Source organism: Chenopodium album, chromosome 5 (assembly GCF_948465745.1).
Source record: "Chenopodium album chromosome 5, dcCheAlbu1.1, whole genome shotgun sequence".
In the NCBI taxonomy this organism is placed as follows: Eukaryota; Viridiplantae; Streptophyta; class Magnoliopsida; order Caryophyllales; family Amaranthaceae; genus Chenopodium; species Chenopodium album.
This window is the reverse complement of record NC_137838.1, coordinates 73,472,771-73,492,118: the sequence shown is the minus strand read 5'-3', so window position 1 is coordinate 73,492,118 and position 19,348 is coordinate 73,472,771. Positions and strand designations below refer to the sequence as shown.

General features: G+C 43.0%; 1 protein-coding gene and 1 long non-coding RNA gene across 6 annotated transcripts in view; one reads left to right on the top strand and one right to left on the bottom strand.

Annotated features, from left to right (window-relative positions):
* Positions 1-4,548, top strand: part of LOC145632269 (uncharacterized) — a 30,000-nt gene extending 25,452 nt beyond the window's left edge. The window contains exons 3-4 of one of the 3 annotated variants that reach the window (XR_014112542.1): positions 461-686; positions 4,521-4,548. This is a non-coding gene — a long non-coding RNA (uncharacterized LOC145632269). Of the gene's footprint in view, positions 1-460; positions 1,112-1,345; positions 1,475-4,520 lie in introns of those variants that run through there. The other 2 variants (XR_014112543.1, XR_014112541.1) reach the window with 2 other exon arrangements.
* On the bottom strand, positions 301-18,938 carry LOC145632268 (uncharacterized). Of its 3 annotated transcripts, none has more exons than XR_014112539.1 (4): positions 18,411-18,938; positions 17,684-17,816; positions 16,513-16,585; positions 301-1,200 (listed from the first exon to the last, which is right to left on the bottom strand). XR_014112539.1 is itself a non-coding variant. In XM_081684592.1 (2 exons), the coding sequence occupies exon 1, from the start codon at positions 5,121-5,123 to the stop codon at positions 3,801-3,803; it is 1,323 nt and encodes a 440-aa protein (XP_081540718.1). In that variant the 5' UTR covers positions 5,124-5,952; the 3' UTR covers positions 301-1,200; positions 1,419-3,800. The 3 variants fall into 3 exon arrangements, 1 of the variants encoding a protein (XP_081540718.1); XR_014112540.1 differs by having other exon boundaries at positions 301-833; XM_081684592.1 differs by lacking the exons at positions 16,513-16,585; positions 17,684-17,816; positions 18,411-18,938 and adding an exon at positions 1,419-5,952.
* Between the last annotated feature and the right edge of the window lie 410 nt (positions 18,939-19,348).

Below are 19,348 nucleotides of genomic sequence, written 5' to 3'. Positions count from 1 at the left end.
ACAAACCATATGAAGTCGGTGCATCACTACCTTCTATCTTCCCAAAAACTATGAACCATCTCGAAACCATTTTGATGTGATTGAAGAATTAGAAAAACTGTCATTTAATGATCATCTCGAAACCATTTTAGTGATCAGCAGTGACATTGAGGATTGTAACATCTTGTAATAAGGTCTTATACCTATTTCAATTTATTGTTGGTTAATTTTAACACTACAAAAGTTATACTCAATCAAGGAATATGCTTAGTTTTATGTTGCATTGTTGCTTGCTTATTGAATATGCATGACAAAAAAAAAAAAAAAATTGCAGCCGCTGCACTGATATGATATACTTATATTTGTTAGCTACATATAGTTGTTATATGACTTGTATTGTTTGCTGCCACATTAGTTAAGCTGCAATTTGAACAGTAGTTGCTCTCAAGTAATTGATTCCAACTGCTGTTCTCTTGTGCAGTATTCTATGAATCAGACTGCCCCAACAGTCCCGTGCTTCTATTTTACTGATGCAGAGTCTGAAAACCAGATCAGCTTGATGCAGGGCAAAGCAGTATCTGCGAGTAGATATGTCAAATTGTTGATTAAATGCTTGTGTAGAACCGATACTATCTGCTGAGACAATTGCCTAGCAAGCTGTGATTTTGTGAACAGAAGTTGTGATTCTATTGCCTAGATGTAACAAGGTATGTCACAAATCTCACAATATATCGTTTTGTTGTCCCTCTCAACTCTTCCAATTTCCAAGGAGGGTGGATTGATTGTTTGAGAATCGAGAATGATACTTGAATAATGAATGTTGCCTTCTTTACTCTTTGTATTGAAAATCTGAACTATAGAAACATAAAATAAGAATTGATTTATGGAAACCAGAGTAGCCAAGTGATTTGTATATGAATGATTTACAATTTTTATTTTGATTGAAAACCTGATGTGATGGTAGTTATCAAGTTAATGGGTTATTTGTGTAATTATTCTAATAAAACATAGGTAGATACTCCGTATATCATGTTTCACACTCCAACTTTATCAGTATAAACACAATTAACTCAAATGTTGATAAGATTACAACAAACAATCAAAGTAAACAAAGTACAATGGGAAAAAAAAATGATACATGTAAAACCCTCAATTTTAGAGGCCTTGAATATTCAGACCAGAATGTTGTTCCAATAGGTTGAAAAACTGTGGTCCTAAAATCTGTATGAAAGATAATTGCAAAAAAAAAAAAAAAAAAAAAAAAAAAAAAAAAAAATCAATACATGATGGTTATAGTGTATACTCTTGAAGTAAATTCATTAATTTGTAATTCTCCTCCCTTCTCCTTGTTGTTGGTTATATTTAGGAAGAAAAGAAGCTATTATGTAAAAAAATTTAAATGTATCTGGAGAAAATCAAAGACTATACAAAGATCAGACCTTTTTCAGTGGCTTTGATTTGGAGTAAAAGTAACGCCTTCAAGCTTGAATGTGGGAATGTGTTGTATGAGAGAGTAGTCTTCTCCGTTTGGTGCACATCTTTTTGATAAGTTTGGTGATGTATCCATTTTATATAGTATATTTGGAGTATATTTGGTTGATGTTAGAGTTGGTTATGTAGGAGATGTATGATCATTATTTATTTTGATCATGGGTTTTATTAGGATATGGCTCCTTTAAGCATAGTTTTTCTCTCACTTATTCCCAAATTTATCCTACCCTTTACCCTAGCCTTACATTACAAGCTTTAAAGACCTTCTGACCTTTGTGCATAGAATTGTATGAATGTAAAAGTGTTGCTTATCAATGCAAGTTATGATTTGGCATATTTCGAGTCGACTAGTAGGATGGAGCGTTCATTGTTTTTATACACACGAGAGTGTGAGTTGGGAGGGCATTGTTCACATTAAAGGGGTGGTTGGAGAGCGATCGAGTACATCTTTTACTCGCCACATAAATGAGAGTCGAATGTGTGAGCACTAGTCTTGAATTCTATATGCTATTGTGGTTTGCTCTGTTTGACAATTGTTAGGGAAGAAAGGTAATTGGATGGATTTGATTGGTTGACTCTGAAGCGTGTTTATTTGATTTACCCTGGATCGCTTGTGCTTGATTTTTACTTATTGGGGTGAAGCATATTTATTGATTCATTGATGAGATCTTTGCTTAGGGACAAGCAAAGGTTTGGCTTGGGGGAGTTTGATGTATCCATTTTATATAGTATTTTACCCCCGTCCCTTGGTCATAATTAGTAGTGTTTTTGGCTCTTTAGAGCCACTTTTATTACTAATTGATGTTTTCTAGTGTTTTCGTAGATTTGGTTGATTTTTGCAGGGATTTATGCTTTTGGAGTATTTTCCCGAGATATTTTGGAGCAATCACGAGCACTGGAGAAGCACGACCAGATTTTATAGCCCAGGGCCGGTTGGAGCCATCGAACCGGTGATTAAGGGCTCGGTAGAGGTGATACCGGGGCGTTTGGACCGAGTATTCAAGACCCAAAGAGGAAACCCAGATTGGCCCGAAGAATTGGAGCCCAATCGAAGTCCAAATATTGGCCCAAATGATCCGCCCGGCCAAAAAGGCTGGCGCCCGGAGGCGCGCCCGGTCGGGCGGGAGGAGCGCCCGGTGACGCGCCTGGCCGGGCGCGAGATTGTTATTAGAGGTGAAAAAAGGCGCGCCCGATCGGGCGGTGCCTCGCCCGATCGGGCGCGTGTATATTTAGGAGACGATTAACGTCGTTTTAATTTGTTTTAGTTTAGGATTCTTGTACGGAGTATAAATACTCCTCCGTAATACGATTTTAGGACGACCTCTTTTTCTTCTCTTAATCTTTTCTCTTAGACTTTCTCTCTCTACTTAGTTTTCTCTCTCTAAACTCTCTCTCTAAACCTTTGTTCTTATTTCTTTGATTAATTCCAGATTTATTTTGGTGACGATTTCTCTTCCCTTAATCTTAGTTATTTACTTTATTCCTTTGATCATGATTTATTTTATTGCTTTGCTTAGTTTATATTTAATTATGTGTGAGTAGTTTAATTTCTAGGGTTTATGGGGATCTAATAAATAATATGAAGGGGTAAATTATTATTGTTGATTATCAATGCTAGATTAATTTCCTATTGATTGATTTAATGCTCTGTGACTAGATTAGGCCTATCTTTTATGCATGAGTTTGACAATATTGATTCAAGAATCGAGAGATGAGAATTAATGTTTAGGTCTAGTTTCAATAGGCAAGTTAATTTATAAATGGTTAAGTCAAGATTCGAGAGATGAGATATAATACCGATAAATTAATTGTGTGATTGTAATAAGTAGCGAGAGCCCTTTACAATCTGGTTAATTGATGCATTGATGATTGACTATTATTGATTGTTGGTATTGCATGATGATTTCTTATTGGATTGTTTTAATGTTTTACAATTGCGGCTTGTAAAAGTATAGCAATATTAAATTGATGAATCGAGCAGATGTTAATTTGATATTAAAGGCTATTTTCAATAAGAACTTAGATCTAGTAAATTGCGAGAGCCTGTTAGGTCTATGTTGGTTAATAAATTGCGAGAGCCTGTTAATCATGTTATTTATGCAATGTCAATGACTGATTACCCTATTTTGCCCCGGAGTATTATTTATTGGTGAACCTATGCCCTAGATCCTTTTATATATTATTTTCTCCCTTTTCCTACTCTTTTTAGTTTAGTTTCATATTCAACTTTTAATATTGGTTACTTAAATAATTTAGATTATAATATTTAATTAGGAGTAAAAAGACTTGTTTCCCTGTGGAGATCGACCCTACTTCCTTATCTACTTTAGTTAGTGAATTAGGTAATTATTTTTGATTAGGGGATACGACTTTACCCTGTCATTTGGGCATCCCGAAATTTTGAGATATTGTAGAGAATTGAGAAGGCAAAATGATTTGGGCAAACCCAACACATTTGGACAATCTACTATTTTAATTTCTTGAAGAGATGTAAAACAATGAGACCAATCAGGAAGCTCTACCATACCTTGACAATTTACAATCCAGAGATATTGAAGAGAAGCTGCAGCAAATTGTATGCCATTTGGTGCACATTGTAGGAGGCTTTGAAGGTCTTGAAGGGTCTCTTCCTCGTTCATATCTAACTTTTCACAATTTACTATTTCTAACATTTGAAGGCCAACAAGGTACTTCATATTGTTTGGAAGACTTGTCAAATTTGGACAACCCTTGATGCTCAAGCATCTAAGGGAGGTGAGCTGCCCGATAATATCACCGTCCCACAACGACATCAGGCTCTTACATGAATGAATAGAAAAGTATTGGAGGGAACTTAATTTATTGAGTTTGGTGTCAACTAAGCTCTCTTGGCATGTTGTCATTGTGAAATTCTTTAAGCTTTGCAATTGATGTATGCCCCTTGGTAGCTCTTTTAATTGCTCACATCCATTGATGTAAAAACTTTCCAAATTCAATAAATTGCATATTGTATTTGGAAGTGATATAATGATTGGATTATATGACAACTCAAAATATCTCAAATGCTTCAGATTCCCGATCAACTTCGGCAACTCTTCAAACCAAAGACTCTGAAGCTCCAAGATGCGTAAGCAGCTGAGATTTGATATAATATCCTCTAGAAAGGACATACTTACATGCTGTTTCATTTCATAACCAAATCGAAATGTTCGGGCTTTCTTTGCTCTGAGAAGCTCTTTTGGAAATTGTTCCTCTTTTAAACTCTCAGTTTCCTCATAGCCCCATACGATATGCCTAGCAAAGTCTAAATCCTTCGTATTATCCAAAGTTACAACAGCTAACTCTTCGGCCATAATGTTTACTGCTAGATCATGCATTTTACTCTCGCAACATAAACCCACCAAATGTAGACCTGATTCTTCAACTAAGAACTTTGATGTCAGTTCCCTTAAGTAGGAGTATCCCAAGCCATTAAAATCCTTCTTTCTCTTATCTAGTGGCAACAATTCAAGTGCGCTCCACAAATATGGTACATCAAGAGAATCCAAATAAGCATCCTTCACGTACAATGACAAGTAAACAAAACATTGTTTTAAGCGAGGTGGTAGTTTATCATAACTTAATTTTAATAGTGGTAATACATTAAGTCGCTTCAATTCGGCAAAACTTTCCATATCATTAATTCGTTGCCATTCTTGTTCGTTCCTCACACTTCTTAATAAACTCGCCAAAGTCTTCACAACAAGTGGAATGCCATGACATTTTTTAACAATAGACCTGCCAATCTCACAAAGTTTCGAATACTTGCTGTTTGGGTCCAATTTAGCCTAGTCATTAAATGATCCAATGTTCCAAAGTCAAGGCCCAAGCCTCCATTAAGCCAAGTCAGCATGATGTCAAGTGGTCCAAATTGTTATGGTCAGCCCATGACTATTTCCGGCCCAATTATCCTCCTCCCTTTGTCATGCCAAGGTATAAAAGCCTTCAATGGCCTCATTTATCATTCATTCATATTAAAGCCTCAAGCATTAACTTTCTTGCATAGCTTTCTCTCTCTAAACACTGTTTGACTTCGGCATCGGAGGGGTATTCCTCGGATCCACCCCCGAGGCCAGTTTACGTGTGTTTGTTGTGAAGGAAACCTTCGGCCCAGCATCATTTGGACCGGATTAGTCCTCATCCACCTAATTGGACTTTCGACAAGGTCCCATTGTTTTTACCCGAAACAATTTGGCGCCGTCTGTGGGGAAGACTTTCAAAAAATCTTTAAGCCAACCAAAATCATCTTGCAAAAATCTTAGTAGCAATGGCTAAGAACCGCAAGAACAAGAGACTTAGTCAAGGAGCGGGCGAAAGGCCTAAGACTCCTACACCATCACCTTCGCCGGACCGGAACTCTTCTAAGGGTGCCAGTTCGGGGGGAGGATCATACCGGGAGGATTCCCTTTCTCCCATAATTCGCCAATCTCATCATAGACCGAGTCCCCCTCGGTCTAACAGAAGCCAGTCCGATCATAGGACTCAATCAGTGCCTTAAAGCCAACCTTTGACCATCCGCTCTCACTCTCACACTCAGCCGAGGACCACTTTAACGGGGCCCAGCTCGGAAGAAGTGGCAAGAGCGTTGGCGGTGCTCATGAAAGTAATGAGGGCACAAAATATGCCTGCACCTCGTGACCGAACTCCTCCGCATACCAGGCATCAGCGGAGGAAGCTCGACCAAGAGAGGGAGAAACCTCCCTCCTTCAAGGAGCTGGAAGAGTGGGAAGAGGACACCTGGAGGACCGAAAGGGAGAGGAAAAAGAACCCTCACTTCTTCAAAGGATCTTCTACCTCTCGGCCAGAAACTCTCAAAAGCAGCAGCTCTGCCTCTCGGCCAGAAACTGTTCACCGAGGGCGGCCAGAGACTGTTCGCCGCAGCGCCCTCGACCGACTCGGCGGCAGGGAGCCGAGTGTGCATAGTCGCCTCTCATTCCCTGCAGCCGAGGCCCGAACTTCCCAGCCAGGGACGAAAACCACTCCTACCTCTCTAAGAGGGCAGAGCGCGGTCCCTTCGGCCAGGAATAAGGGCAAGGCCGTGATGCTTCCTACCAGTTCTCCATTCGAGCAATGGATTCTGGAAGAGCACGTGCCGACGGAAAAAATTCCGTCGCACATTACATACGATGGAACTTCGGATCCGAAGGACCATATTGCTTCTTACGAGGGGCACATGCATCTTTGCCCCAGGTCTGAAGCGACCTGGTGCAAGTATTTTCCCACCACTCTCAAGGGGGTCGCGCAAGCGTGGATCTCCAAGGGAGTAAAGGAAGGCTCAATAACGAGGTGGGACGATTTGTCCACCAAGTTCAAGAGCAAATTCTCCACGGCTAACCGCCTAGAGAAGACCACTGCGGAGCTCATGGGCCTGCAGCAAGGGGAGACCGAGAGTCTCCGAGACTACCTGACTCGTTTCAGCAACGAGTCATCCAGTGTTTCTCAGCTGGACCAAGGGCTAGCCGTTTTTGTAATGCAGAACAGCCTTCAGCCTGGAAAGTTCCTAGACTTCATGGTCATGCATACTCCGTAGACCCTGGAGGAGGCTCTGAACGCCTCGGATAAATTCATCCGAGCCAAAGAGTGGAACAAAACAAAGTCCCAACCCCAATCTGGGAGTGGGAAGCAAAAGCAATCGTCTGAAGGCCAAGGCCAGAAGACGAAAGGAAAGGCGAAAGCCTCTGAGCAATCTTCAGCCAACGAGCCGAAGAAGGAAAAATCCGCCCCTTTCACGGGCAGATATGAATCTTATACTCCGCTGGCCCTTCTGCGCGCTAAGATCTATAGCGTGACAAAGCAAGAGCAGAGTTATAGGAAGCCGAGGCCACTCCTTGAGTGGTATCAGCGCAAAAATAAAAATCAGTGGTGTGAGTTCCATGAATCGCCGGGACACAACACTGAAGAGTGTATCCAGCTGAAGGACCAAATCGAAGATATGGTTCGGAAGGGATACTTGAAAAAATACATTGCGGATCACCGCGAGAAAAAAGAGGATGAGAAATCCGAAAAGGATTCTCGGCAAGAACTTGACTTCCCCCGAAAGAACAGCGAAAATGCGGAGGGAAAATTTCCTCCAATTAACGTTATCTCGGGAGGAGTATGTTCTCGGAGGGAGCACAAGCGTCACCTTAGGGCTTTGACCCATCAAGTGAACAATGCCAGCATTCAGCCTCCCCAGTCGCCGGTGCCGAACATGACGTTCACAGCCGCCGACTGTTGGGGGGTGACGTACCCTCATGAGGATCCGTTGGAGATTATCGCCACGGTGGCCAACCACGACGTCAGCATGGTTCTTGTTGATGGCGGCAGCGGAGCAAGCATTTTGTTCCGAAAGGCCTACAATCAAATCAAGCTGAAGCCCAAGCACCACACGCCGGTACCCTACCCCGTATCCGGATTTAATGGGGCTTCAACTTATCCAGACGGGAAGGTAACTCTTCCTGTCACCATCGGCTGTGATGAGGCAGCCAGGAATGTCATGACCGAATTTTTGGTCATTGATGCTCCTTCCGTGTACAACGTGATCATGGGGAGACCCATTATTCACGAGATCCAAGGGGTAGTCTCGACATACCATCAGCTGATGATCTATGTCTCGGATGCCGGCTACCCCGAAAGGATCGAGGGCAGCCAAAAGGAGGCCCGAAGGTGCAACTACCTCAAGCCATCCACTAGTCGTACAAAAGAGGACGACGAGGATGAAGAGGAGAAAGATAGGCAGCCAAGCACGAAGAATCCGAAAGATCTAAGTGCTTCGGCTCAAGGAGACCTGGCCAAAGAAAAAGGGCCAGGAATAAAAAAGGCTAGCTCATCATCTGAGCCGAAAGACTCAGAGAGCCAGCCGAAAAAGAAAAAATCTGGAACCCCTGCTGACATAGACAGCAGGCCAGAAAACAAAGAGTCCAGCCCCACGGCAATGGAGCTGGACAGCAGACCGAAACGGTCGAGTTCACTGAAGGAGACGCCGAAAAATGCGTTACAATCGGGCTGGATCTTGATCCGAAAGTCCGCGTTGAACTCATCCAACTCCTTCGGGACAACCGAGATGTGTTTGCTTTCTCGGCAGCTGACATGCCCGGGATAAGCCCAGACCTCATCTCCCATAAGCTTCACGTCGACCCAACGTGTCGGCCAGTTAAGCAAAAGAAGCGGAATTACTCCGCAAATACGAACCGAGACATCGCAGCCGAGGTTAAAAAGTTACTGGATGCAGGCTTCATCGAACCATGTCAGTATCCAGAATGGCTGGCCAATGATGATGGTTCAGAAGGCAAATGACACCTGGAAAATGTGTGTTGACTTCACGGACCTAAATAAGGCATGTCCGAAGGATTTCTATCCCTTGCCGAGGATCCATCAGTTAGTCGACTCGACAAGTGGCCACGCCTTGCTTAGTTTCATGGATGCATTTTTTGGGTATCATCAGATCTTCATGCATCCCGACGACCGAGCGAAGACGGCATTCGTCACGAACGCCGGGGTGTACAACTACAAAATGATGCCCTTCGGATTGAAAAATGCGGGGGCAACATACCAAAGACTGGTGGACCAAGTTTTTGCCGAGCAAAAGGGCCGAAACATGAAAGTCTACGTGGACGATTCAATCGTCAAAAGCAAAAAAGATGAAGACCATGTTAAGGACCTGGCAGAAACTTTTGCCACTCTAAGAAAGCACCAGATGAAGCTGAATCCGAAGAAGTGTGTCTTTGGTGTGAAGTCAGGGAAATTCCTTGGCTTCATGGTCAGCAAGAGAGGGATTGATGCCAATCCCGCCAAGGTGCAGGCAGCGCTCGATCTTCCTGAGCCGAAAACAAAGAGGGACGTTCAGCGGCTCACCGGAAGAATGGCGGCCCTCTCGAGAGGTTCATCTCCAGGGCCTCGGATAAGGGGTTACCTTTCTTCAAAGCCCTGAAACTCCCGAAAACAAAAGAGCTCGTCTGGGAGGACGAGCAAAGAGAAGCCTTCAAGCAGCTTCGGGAGCATCTAGCTCAACTTCCAACATTGCTAGCCCAGTAGAGGGAGAGTCCCTGTACTTGTACGTGGCTGTTAGCCCAGCCACCATCAGTGCAGTGCCGCTGAGGGAGGAAAATAAAATTTAGCAACCGATCTACTTCGTTAGCCACACTCTGACGGATGCCGAGACCCGCTACCCTTTACTCGAAAAAGTTGCTTATGCAGTGGTGGTAGCTGCTCGGAAGTTGAGACCCTATTTTGATTGTCATCAGATAGTGGTTTGGTTTTGACTGATCAGCCGCTGGAAAAGGTTCTCGGCAAAGTTGAGAAATCTGGTAGGCTGGCCAAATGGGCTTTCGAGCTTACAGAGTTCAGCATCAGCTACTAGCCGAGAGCAGCCATAAAGGCTCAAGCTCTGGCGGACTTCCTGGCCGAATGCTCATACCAGGAGACGCTGGACGATGAAAAGAAAACCTGGACCGTGTTCACGGATGGATCCTCCACTGTGAATGGTTCGGGGGCAGGGGTGGTAATAACCTCTCCTGAAGGCAAGTCCTTCGAGTATGCACTAAAATTTTCATTCAAAGCTTCGAACAACGAAGCCGAATATGAGGCGGCAATTGCCGGCCTAGAAATGTGCATCTCACTAGAAGCCGAACATGTTTGTCTGAAGACAGACTCTCAGCTAGTTGCATATCAGATTGGTGGCAGTTACGAGGCCAAGGAGCCCTCAATGATATCATACCTTGCCAAGATCAAATCAGTTATTGCAAAGATGAGAACTTTTGAAGTTCAGCTGATCCCAAGGGGTCAGAATGCTCAAGCTGACGCACTTTCCAAATTTGCTAGTTCAATTCTCACTGAGCTGAACCGATCCGTTTATGTGGAGGTGCGCCGAGAAATAAGTGTCGACGAAGCACCTGAAGTGTGTTGCGTTGACCAGGAACCAAGCTAGATGGATCCCATCCTAGCTTTCAAGCTTCGGGGAGAAATTCCCGAAGATAAAATTTTGGCCTCCAAGTTGAAGCGAAGCGGTTCAAGATTCATTGTCTTCAACGGGGAACTGCTGAAGAAATCCTTCTCATCCCCGTTACTGAAATGCGTGGGGCCAACAGATGCAGATTATATCCTTCGGGAAATCCACCTCGGCATCTGTGGGAACCACATTGGGGGAAGGACTCTAGCCCACAAAGCATTAAGGGCAGGGTACTATTGGCCCACCATGATCTAGACGCTAAGGAGCTGGTCAGAAAATGCGAAAAATGCCAAAAATTCGCACCAGTCATCCATCAGCCAGCCTAGGAGCTCCAGCCTGTGCTGAGTCCACTTCCATTTGCTCAGTGGGGGTTGGACATCCTTGGTCCATTTCCGGACGCTGTATACCAGAAAAAATGGCTGATAGTCGGCGTTGACTATTTCAATAAATGGATTGAGGCCGAAGCAGCCTCGAACATTACAGAGCAAACTGTCAGAAAGTTTATCTGGCAGAACATTATCACTCGTTTCGACATCCCGAAAGTATTTGTCTTTGATCATGGAAGACAATTCGAAAATCTGCCGCTGAAGCGGTATACAGATCAGTTCGACATCAAGCTGGCATATTCAGCGGTATGCCACCCGCAAAGTAACGGACAAGCCGAAGCTGCGAATAAATAGATCCTGAATGCCCTCAAAAAGAGGGTGGAGGATCAAAATCCAAATGGCTGGAGGAGCTCCCAGGAACCCTCTGGTCCCTTCGGACAACCGAAAAAGAGGCAACGAGCCATTCACCCTTTGAATTGGTGTATGGTGCTGAAGCTGTTCTGCCAGTGGAGATTGGTACTGAAAGCCTACGAGTGCACCACTTCTCGGCCGAGAATGAGCAACTTATGAAGGAATCTCTCGATTTCCTTGACGAAGTAAGAGACTCGTCCCGAGTCAGAATAGCTGCGTATAAGCAGAGAATCAGCAAATTTTACAACCGAAGAGTCCAAGAAAGGCCTCTCAAAATTGGAGACCTCGTCCTTCGGAATGCTGCTGCAGTACAGAAAAACCGAATTCATGGGAAGCTCTCAGCTGCTTGGGAGGGACCCTATGAAATATATGATGAGCTTCAGCCAGGAACATACCGGCTACGGCAGTTGGATGGAACTGAGCTGAAAAATCACTGGAATGCTGATGTACTTAAAAAATATCATGTGTAAACCCTTCGGGGCAGAACAATCTTTGTAAGTACATTTTGAATTATTAATGAAAGGCCTCAAAGCCACTATTTTCTACAAACATTTGCAATCTTTACTCTTCCATTTTTTATTCATGCTATCTACTCTTTAAGGGTTTCCTTCGGCCCTGTATGAAACCTTCGCCCTCAGAGAATCAGGTTTTGGATTGCCGATAAACTCGCCTTTTTAAAGAACTCTGGTCTTACAGCTGGGGTGAAAACCTCAGTAAGACTTGTTCTAGAAGGCAATGAGTCTATGGACAAATCTGGGATATTGCCTTAACTGAGCCTTGTATCCCTGATTGTCGTTATCTGAAACACTGCCTTCGGTTGGCCCTGTGTTTGAGATATCCATTTTTAGATAGACAGAAAATCAAGAGCAAAAGCATAAACTGATAGAAAATAAACAAGGAAAACAAAAAGGATCTCAGAAATCTGAAGATCAAGTCTTCAAATCTCTGGGGGGGACAAAAGGCACAAATAAGTGCAGACTGACTCAGCTGAGACCTCTAAAGCTGAAGCTTTATACTTAATAAAAAAAAAAAACACAAAACAACAAAATTTTTCAATTCAAGCATGCAAGTTCAAAGCAAGGCAATATGAGGGAAATATCAAATGCATAAATAGGAAATCATGCTCGGATTACGAGCTACAAAGCACAAATGTTCCAAGTAAATAAAAGACAGTATCGGTAGCCGCCCACAAGCGGAAAATAACAGCTGCCGAAATGCGTACAAGACAAAAAGTAAGTAAGTTTGTACACTGAGGCAAGCTGAAGCAAAAACAGAGGCAAAAAACAGTCAGAAAGCGACATCTATCATTTTAAGAGCACGTTGATCCGCAAGATTCTGAAGACGACTGCCCGAGTCCCTAGGCTTCTGCTGGAGGGTCAGGCATCCCAGCGAGGGTGGAATCCAGTGCGGCGTCAGCTCCAGCTGCAGAAGAGGCAGGTTGAACTGAAGCCTGGACCTCAGCTTCCTTCATCTCAGCTTCTTTCAGCTCAGCCTCCTTCATCTCAGCATCCTCGGCCTGGAGGCGGGCCAGCAGATCAACCTTAGCCTGACTGGCTTGCTGCATATGAGGATCCTTGGGGTCTTCAGCCCATATCTCACATTGATACCAGTCCAAATCAGGCGCAGCGTGAAGAGCCAGTCTCCGAGCCACCCCATAGCCGTTGAGGTAGGCAGTCGAATACTCCTCCTGGGTGTAGACCTTGAGGGCTAGCTGAGCCTCAGCATCGGCCAGCTTCTTCAGCACCTCTTCCAAGGCTTTTTGGGAAGACTCCCGTTGTTCCTTCAACTGAGCCTCGGCATCAGCAAGCCGCTGCTCAGTCTGCTCAGCCTTGTCTTGGGCCTGGGAAAGGCGCTCTTCCTGGTTCTTCAGCTGAACCTCCAGGCTGGTGATGCTTTGTCGCTGAGACTCTAGCTAAACCCCGGCCTCAACTAGCTCGTTCTCCCTTCTTTCACAGGCTTGGCGGTGTTGCTTGACGTCAGCCTCCAAGATCTTGATCATTTGCCGAGATATTTCTTCTCGGGCCAGCACTTGAGATTGAACCTCAGTGTCGATTTTGTGCTGGATCTTGGCTTTGAGGCTGGGGACGTCAACCGCGCCGAAAGCATTAAGCAGGGCCTCACCTTCATCTATTTGAGGCAGGACATCCTTCTCCATTTCAGCACAGAAAGTGTTGAAGGAGTCAATCACGACCCTAGCCCTGTGCTCGGCTTTCTCCTACTTCAGCTGGGAAAGCTTTGTCTCTGTCTCAGCGATGTCTACCCTTTCCTGGAGTATGTCAATCATCTCACAGGTCATGGTATGGTTGTAGACAACCTGCAGAACCGAGAGTAAATTTATGTTAAATAAAATTACAAGTGAATGGAGTAAACTGGAAATGCTGAAGGTACAAAATCTTATTGCATACTTGCATCAGTAGCCTCTGGTTGTCTCTGGCAGGATCTGGTACTGAGGGACCAGGTTCGGCAATTCCAGCGGTTGCCTGAATAGACCATTCTCGGACTTGCTCCATTTCAGATAAGTCGGAGCAGCCGCCTAAATAAGCCTCAGCGCTTTCCTTGTGCTTCCCCTAGATTTCGGCCCTAATGCTAGCGGGGATAGAGCACTTCTTGGCTGAGAACTCCATGTCCCCAGATAGGAAAGACTTGAAAGAGGGGAACGAAGTTGATGGAACTTCGTCCGCTTTCTCGGGCTCAGTCGTTGCCCCTCCTTTAGCATGGTCCCCTCCAACTTGGACCCCTTCAGCTTCGCCGAGAGGTTGACTTGTTAAGGCGTCAACCTCTCGCTGAATCTCAGCACTGAAGCCCCTAGGGGCCTCGTCTTCAGCAGTAGCCGTCTCTTCGGCTACTTCAACAACTTCAACCTCAGGGAGCTCAACAGCACTCCCTTTGTTGGAAACCGCTTCAGGAACCTCCTCCTTTGGATCGGGAGTTCGCTGATCCACCTCCATGTCAGCAGTAGGAGGTGGTGGAGGGGTCCTCGGCGGCGATGGAATTGGCGGTGGTGGCTGAGTCGGGGGTGGAGGACCCCCTGTACTTCTTGGAACCCTGCCTCGGCCAGCAGCAAGTTCCCTTATTACTACGCCAGGCATCGGCCTGAGCGTGAATTCTCCCGGACCCATAACAGCTGGGCCCGTCCTCCTTCTCTTCCTCTTCTCCAGGGGCTGGTCGTCCATATCGTCAGAATCCGAAGAGTCGAGTTCTGAGAGGTCGTCTGACGATAATGGAGCCTTCCCTTCTCTCCTTCTGCCCTCTTCCTCAGACTGCAGAAGTGGGGGAGCAAGAAGGGATCAGTAAAAAAAAAAAAAGAGCAAGTGCTGAAAGCCTTACCGAAGTCCTCGGCTGAGCCTCGGCAGCACCAGAGGTTCCTTCACCCCTTTCCAGGGAGTTGATGGCTCTGGTCACTTCTGCAGCAGCCTGGGCGGCGAGTACTTCTTCGGCTAGCAAGGGCCTCAAAGGATCCTGCTTCTCCCACCAAGGCTTCTGCTTCAGATAATCTGCAGCAGCCTCGATCTGAAGGCCCGTCGAGTGTAGGTGCAGCGGACGATCCTTCGGAGCAGTAATTGCTGAAGCTTGGTCTAAGATGACCCTTTCAGCGTTCACTCCTAGCCGATCGTAGTCGATTTCGGAGGTAGCCTCGCTCAACTCTGAAAAGAGAAGTTGAAGGTTAGCCTCAAGATATAGACAAAACAAATAAAGCAATAACAAACTAAAGTCCTCGGCCCCAGTCGAAGGTACTTACCGCCTCTGTGCTTTCGGCTGAGGCCGACAACTGCCAGCATCTTCTCCTGGAAGACGTAGTGGTTATCTGGAAGCCATCGGGTGGGGATGAACTTCATTCGGCCAGTCCCCCAGGGTTTTTTCTGCTTCCCGAAGAAGCTCATCTGCTCATAGCTTGGGTGGCTAGCGGCATCAGGGTCTTCGGGACCCAAATCTTGCATGTTTGGATCGGGCCTGGAGAGATAGCGGGGGGGCCCCGAAAAAGTAGGGGTGCTCTGGATCAGCAGGAGCCCTTACCCAGATCCACTGACCTCTCCAGTCCTTATCCGAAGAGTCATTCAGCCACATTGTCAGGTATTGTGGATGGCTCTCGATTCGCCACCAGCCAGCCCCATGGTGACCATGTACACTTTGGGTATTCTGCACCAGCTGATGCTTCCTTCGGAAACAGTGCAAGTTCAGTTCAACAACAAAGAACCGGCATACCCAGAGATAGGTCATCACCCGCCGAATATTGACGGGTGTCAACTGGCACAGGGAAATCCTGTACTTTATCAAAATGTCCCTGACGAAGGGATCTAAAGGGAACCGAAGCCCGTACTGCAGTTGCCGAGTATATACCCCCACATACCCAGGGGGAGGGCGGTGAATTCTATCAGTAGGCGAAGGCATTCGGCACCAATACCCATCTTCCTCAAGGATGCCATTATGCACACTACTACAAAAAACCCCTATCGAGTCGCCTCTAAACCATCTTACACATCGCTTCAAGGGCGACACTATAGGCACCGACACAATAGGTACCCCTTTACGTGTCGCTTATGACCTGACGCGTTAGGTTAGTTTATGAGTCGCCTTTTTCATTACAGGTGATGCGTTAGGTTGGATTATGAGTCGCCTTTTTCATTATAGGTGATGTGTTAGGTTGGTTTATGAGTTGTCTTTTTCATTACAGGTGATGCGTTAGGTTGGTTTATGAGTCGCCTTTTTCCATATAGGCGACATGTTAGGTGTATTTTACGAGTCCCCTGCTTTTTATGAGGCGACGTGTAAAGTAATTTTTTGAAAAGTATAATTCTTCAATAGCGATGCCCAAAATACATTTTTTTTTCTTTTTTTCCTCATTAAAATTCACACTTGCTGCTATAATTACAACCTATTTAGGAGTTGAACCTACATCTATGTGCAATAGCACATTGCTCTACCATTTGAGCTAATAGGCTTTTGAAAACTTCTATGGAAAAACTTCTATGGCTAAACTTCTGTAACACTAACATTAGAAGTATCAACATAAACATAGACATCCTAGAATAGCAAAGAAAAGTGACAATAAGCTTTGACCATTATGCACCAACAATTGCAGAGAATTGTACCCATTATACCTTTGATAAGACTTCATTACTGTTAAACGAATAAATTGATTGTAATTTCAAGATACTATAATATTTTCAAAAAGCATCACCTATCTACAAACAAATTGAGTTACATTATACTAACAAAGAAGGGAGTACACATAAATGGGTAGATATACCTTTCAGACATGCATTTCCATCATAAGATCTGCACAGGTCACTTTATGGTAAACAATTCATATAATGTTGCACATTAGACATGACAACAAAGCTCCCTAGGAACAGAACTTACCAGTTCTTATACAATCCAATCAGGGGCATATAGTGCGATTTCTTGAACTTTCGTTCTAGCAAGGTAACTCCATCTACATAGCACAATTAAGAGACAAAAAACACCAAATCAAACCCTAGCTTCATCAAAATAAATTGAAACTCATAAGCATAACACTTATATTGATATTCATATTCACCTTACCAAAAAGCTACAAGAAAAAATGAGTTATCTTAAGTATGCAGTAGTAACAAAGGGTAATGTTATTTTGATTAAGCATAAAATATTTTCATTAATCAATTTCAATGTATTCTAATCCCGAGACATCAAGATACTATATTTCCATCCTTTATATCTTCTGTTTCCCAGCATATTACGAAAATAGAATTTGAAAAGTTATCCTTGTCTATGTATCTTGTGTATACCACATAAGTGACAGAACACATCATTTAATAATTAAATCTTTGACTTTGGGCTAATAACCACTATCATCCTATAATTTAAAAACTAATTATAGTTTGAACAAAATAATAGAACTAAAATTGAAAACTAATTACCATGTACGTACTAAAGACCCTAATGATTAACTTATAAAGAAATGACAAAAGTAGTACTAAGCATAATGCTAGAACCCACAAAAGAAAAATAACCTTTGAAAGTAATAAACTGATTATAAAAATATGATGAAACAACATCAAGAAAACCAACAGTGAAATCAATGTAATAATTTCTTTCAAGAAAGAGCATAAAATAAAATAAGAGATATACAAAGTATATTGCATCAGGCAAATCAAGTTTCCCATCCTGCCTGAAGGTTGAATTAACTCTTTCCACATCCCCCATCTTAAAACTAATCCCTTTCCTTGGTATGATGAGAGCTGGATATCACCGGTTAATGTTCAACACAAATTTTCCTTTCAAAAACTCTAAACATAAAAGCATTACCCATAGAAACTAGATGAGGTAGAGAAAATAGGCGAAATGGCACATGACTTGAAGAAGCCGAAGGCCAGCCATAGATATCATCACATTACACTTATATGGCCACATTAATATCTAAGTATAGTCTTTCAGAAACTAATACAAGCTACCATAATGCAAGCAATTAACAAGAAAGATTCATACTCTGACACAATACCAAGAAAAAAAATCCAAAAACAAGCAATACACAAAGATGGGGGGAAATGTATACCTTACAAACTAGCCACCAAATCAATTACTCAGCTGGAAGATCCACCACGATATATCTACCTCAACTGCTACACATAGAAAGCCAATTGCCACACTAACGGCTGCAACTCATACTCAAGTACCCTAAATTTTGACTTAAATCACAACAAACAATAAAAAATTCATAAATTTATATTCATCATACACACCATTAACAAAACCAAAATTCAAAAATAAAACAAACCCATCATTCAATAAACATTGAATGAAAATAAATCAAGTGGTTTTTAACAAATACAGGAACCTTAAATTTAGCAATTAATGAAAAATTAAGAAAAAAAATTATAATCTGTATAGAACAACGAAAAACAAAGCATTGAGAATAAACCCACTAATTGATTATCTTACAATTAAGCATTAAAATACAACAATAAAACTCCTTTCTACATTTATAGTTGAACATCAGACACCTAATTATCTAGTATTAGAGAAAAATCCAACTTACTAGAATTTAGCCATGATGTTGCAAATATTCTAATCTTAATCTATTGAATAAAACCCAATTTACTAATAAGCCATTTTAATACAATTATCAGACAACAATTGAGGTAAACCTATCATATATGTGATTAAGTCGGTAATTACAAGCAATTAAACAAAACTAACAAATCAATTGTGTTTTTTTTAAATAACCATACCAACTAATTCACTAATCTAACATAAGTAAATGAATCAAAAGCTTAATATACCTTAACTGGGATGTTGCCTTCCGAGAATCACAAACGGCTAGGCTGCTACCATCTGACTCCGTCAACAACTCAACAAGGACGGACGGGAAGTCGAGAACTTGACTTACACCACCGACTAGACAAGAAGCCGAGAATACCACCCACATTTACAAAATGACATTGGAGACGTTGAATGAGCTCGATTTAGAAGAGAGAGTAATTTGGGGCTTTGAGGTTAGAGTTTGCTATTAGAACGAGGAAACGCATGATGGGTAAAGGGAATTGGGGATCTAAAAAAACCTAGAAATTAACAAATTAAACTAATACCATAAAAGGGAAAATCACAAAGAGAGAAACTGAAGATGAATTAAAGAGAGAAAACAATGAAGTTGAGGGATCAAAGATGAGATATTGATCGACGGATATCTGAAAACGGAGATAAGTAGTTTTATTCATGGTCGGTGAGAGGCGATGAAGGAATGAATGAGGGAGGCGAGGAAAGGAAAGAACAAAAAAAAAAGACCAAGGGAATGAGGATTCTAGGGTTTTGTTTTAAGCTGCTTTAGTTTGTTTTTAAATTTGGCAAAGGTATCGCCTATGATAGTGGAGGATTAGAGGCGACTTGTAAAGTAATACTTTATGAGTCACACATAAAGAAAGATGGGACGTGTATAGTTTACGTGTCGCCTATTATAGCGTAGGTGATGTCTATGCCTGTCAATTTATTTTTATGTGTCTTTTATCAGGCTTTATGTGTCACATGCTTTGTAAGAGGCGACTCTAAAACTATACGCATCACCTATTAATTTGAGGCGACTCCAAAAGGGCGACTTCATAGGGTGTTTTTGTAGTAGTGGCAACTCAATCTGTTCGGCAAACCGATAAGCTTCGGCGTGCCTAACCCACCAGTAATAAGGGGCATTGTCCCTCATGGCTCTCTGGGCTTCGGCATTTTGCCA

Excerpts from the sequence above, each read along its gene's own strand:
- LOC145632268 (XM_081684592.1), bottom strand. The coding sequence starts at position 5,123 with ATGGAAAGTTTTGCCGAATTGAAGCGACTTAATGTATTACCACTATTA.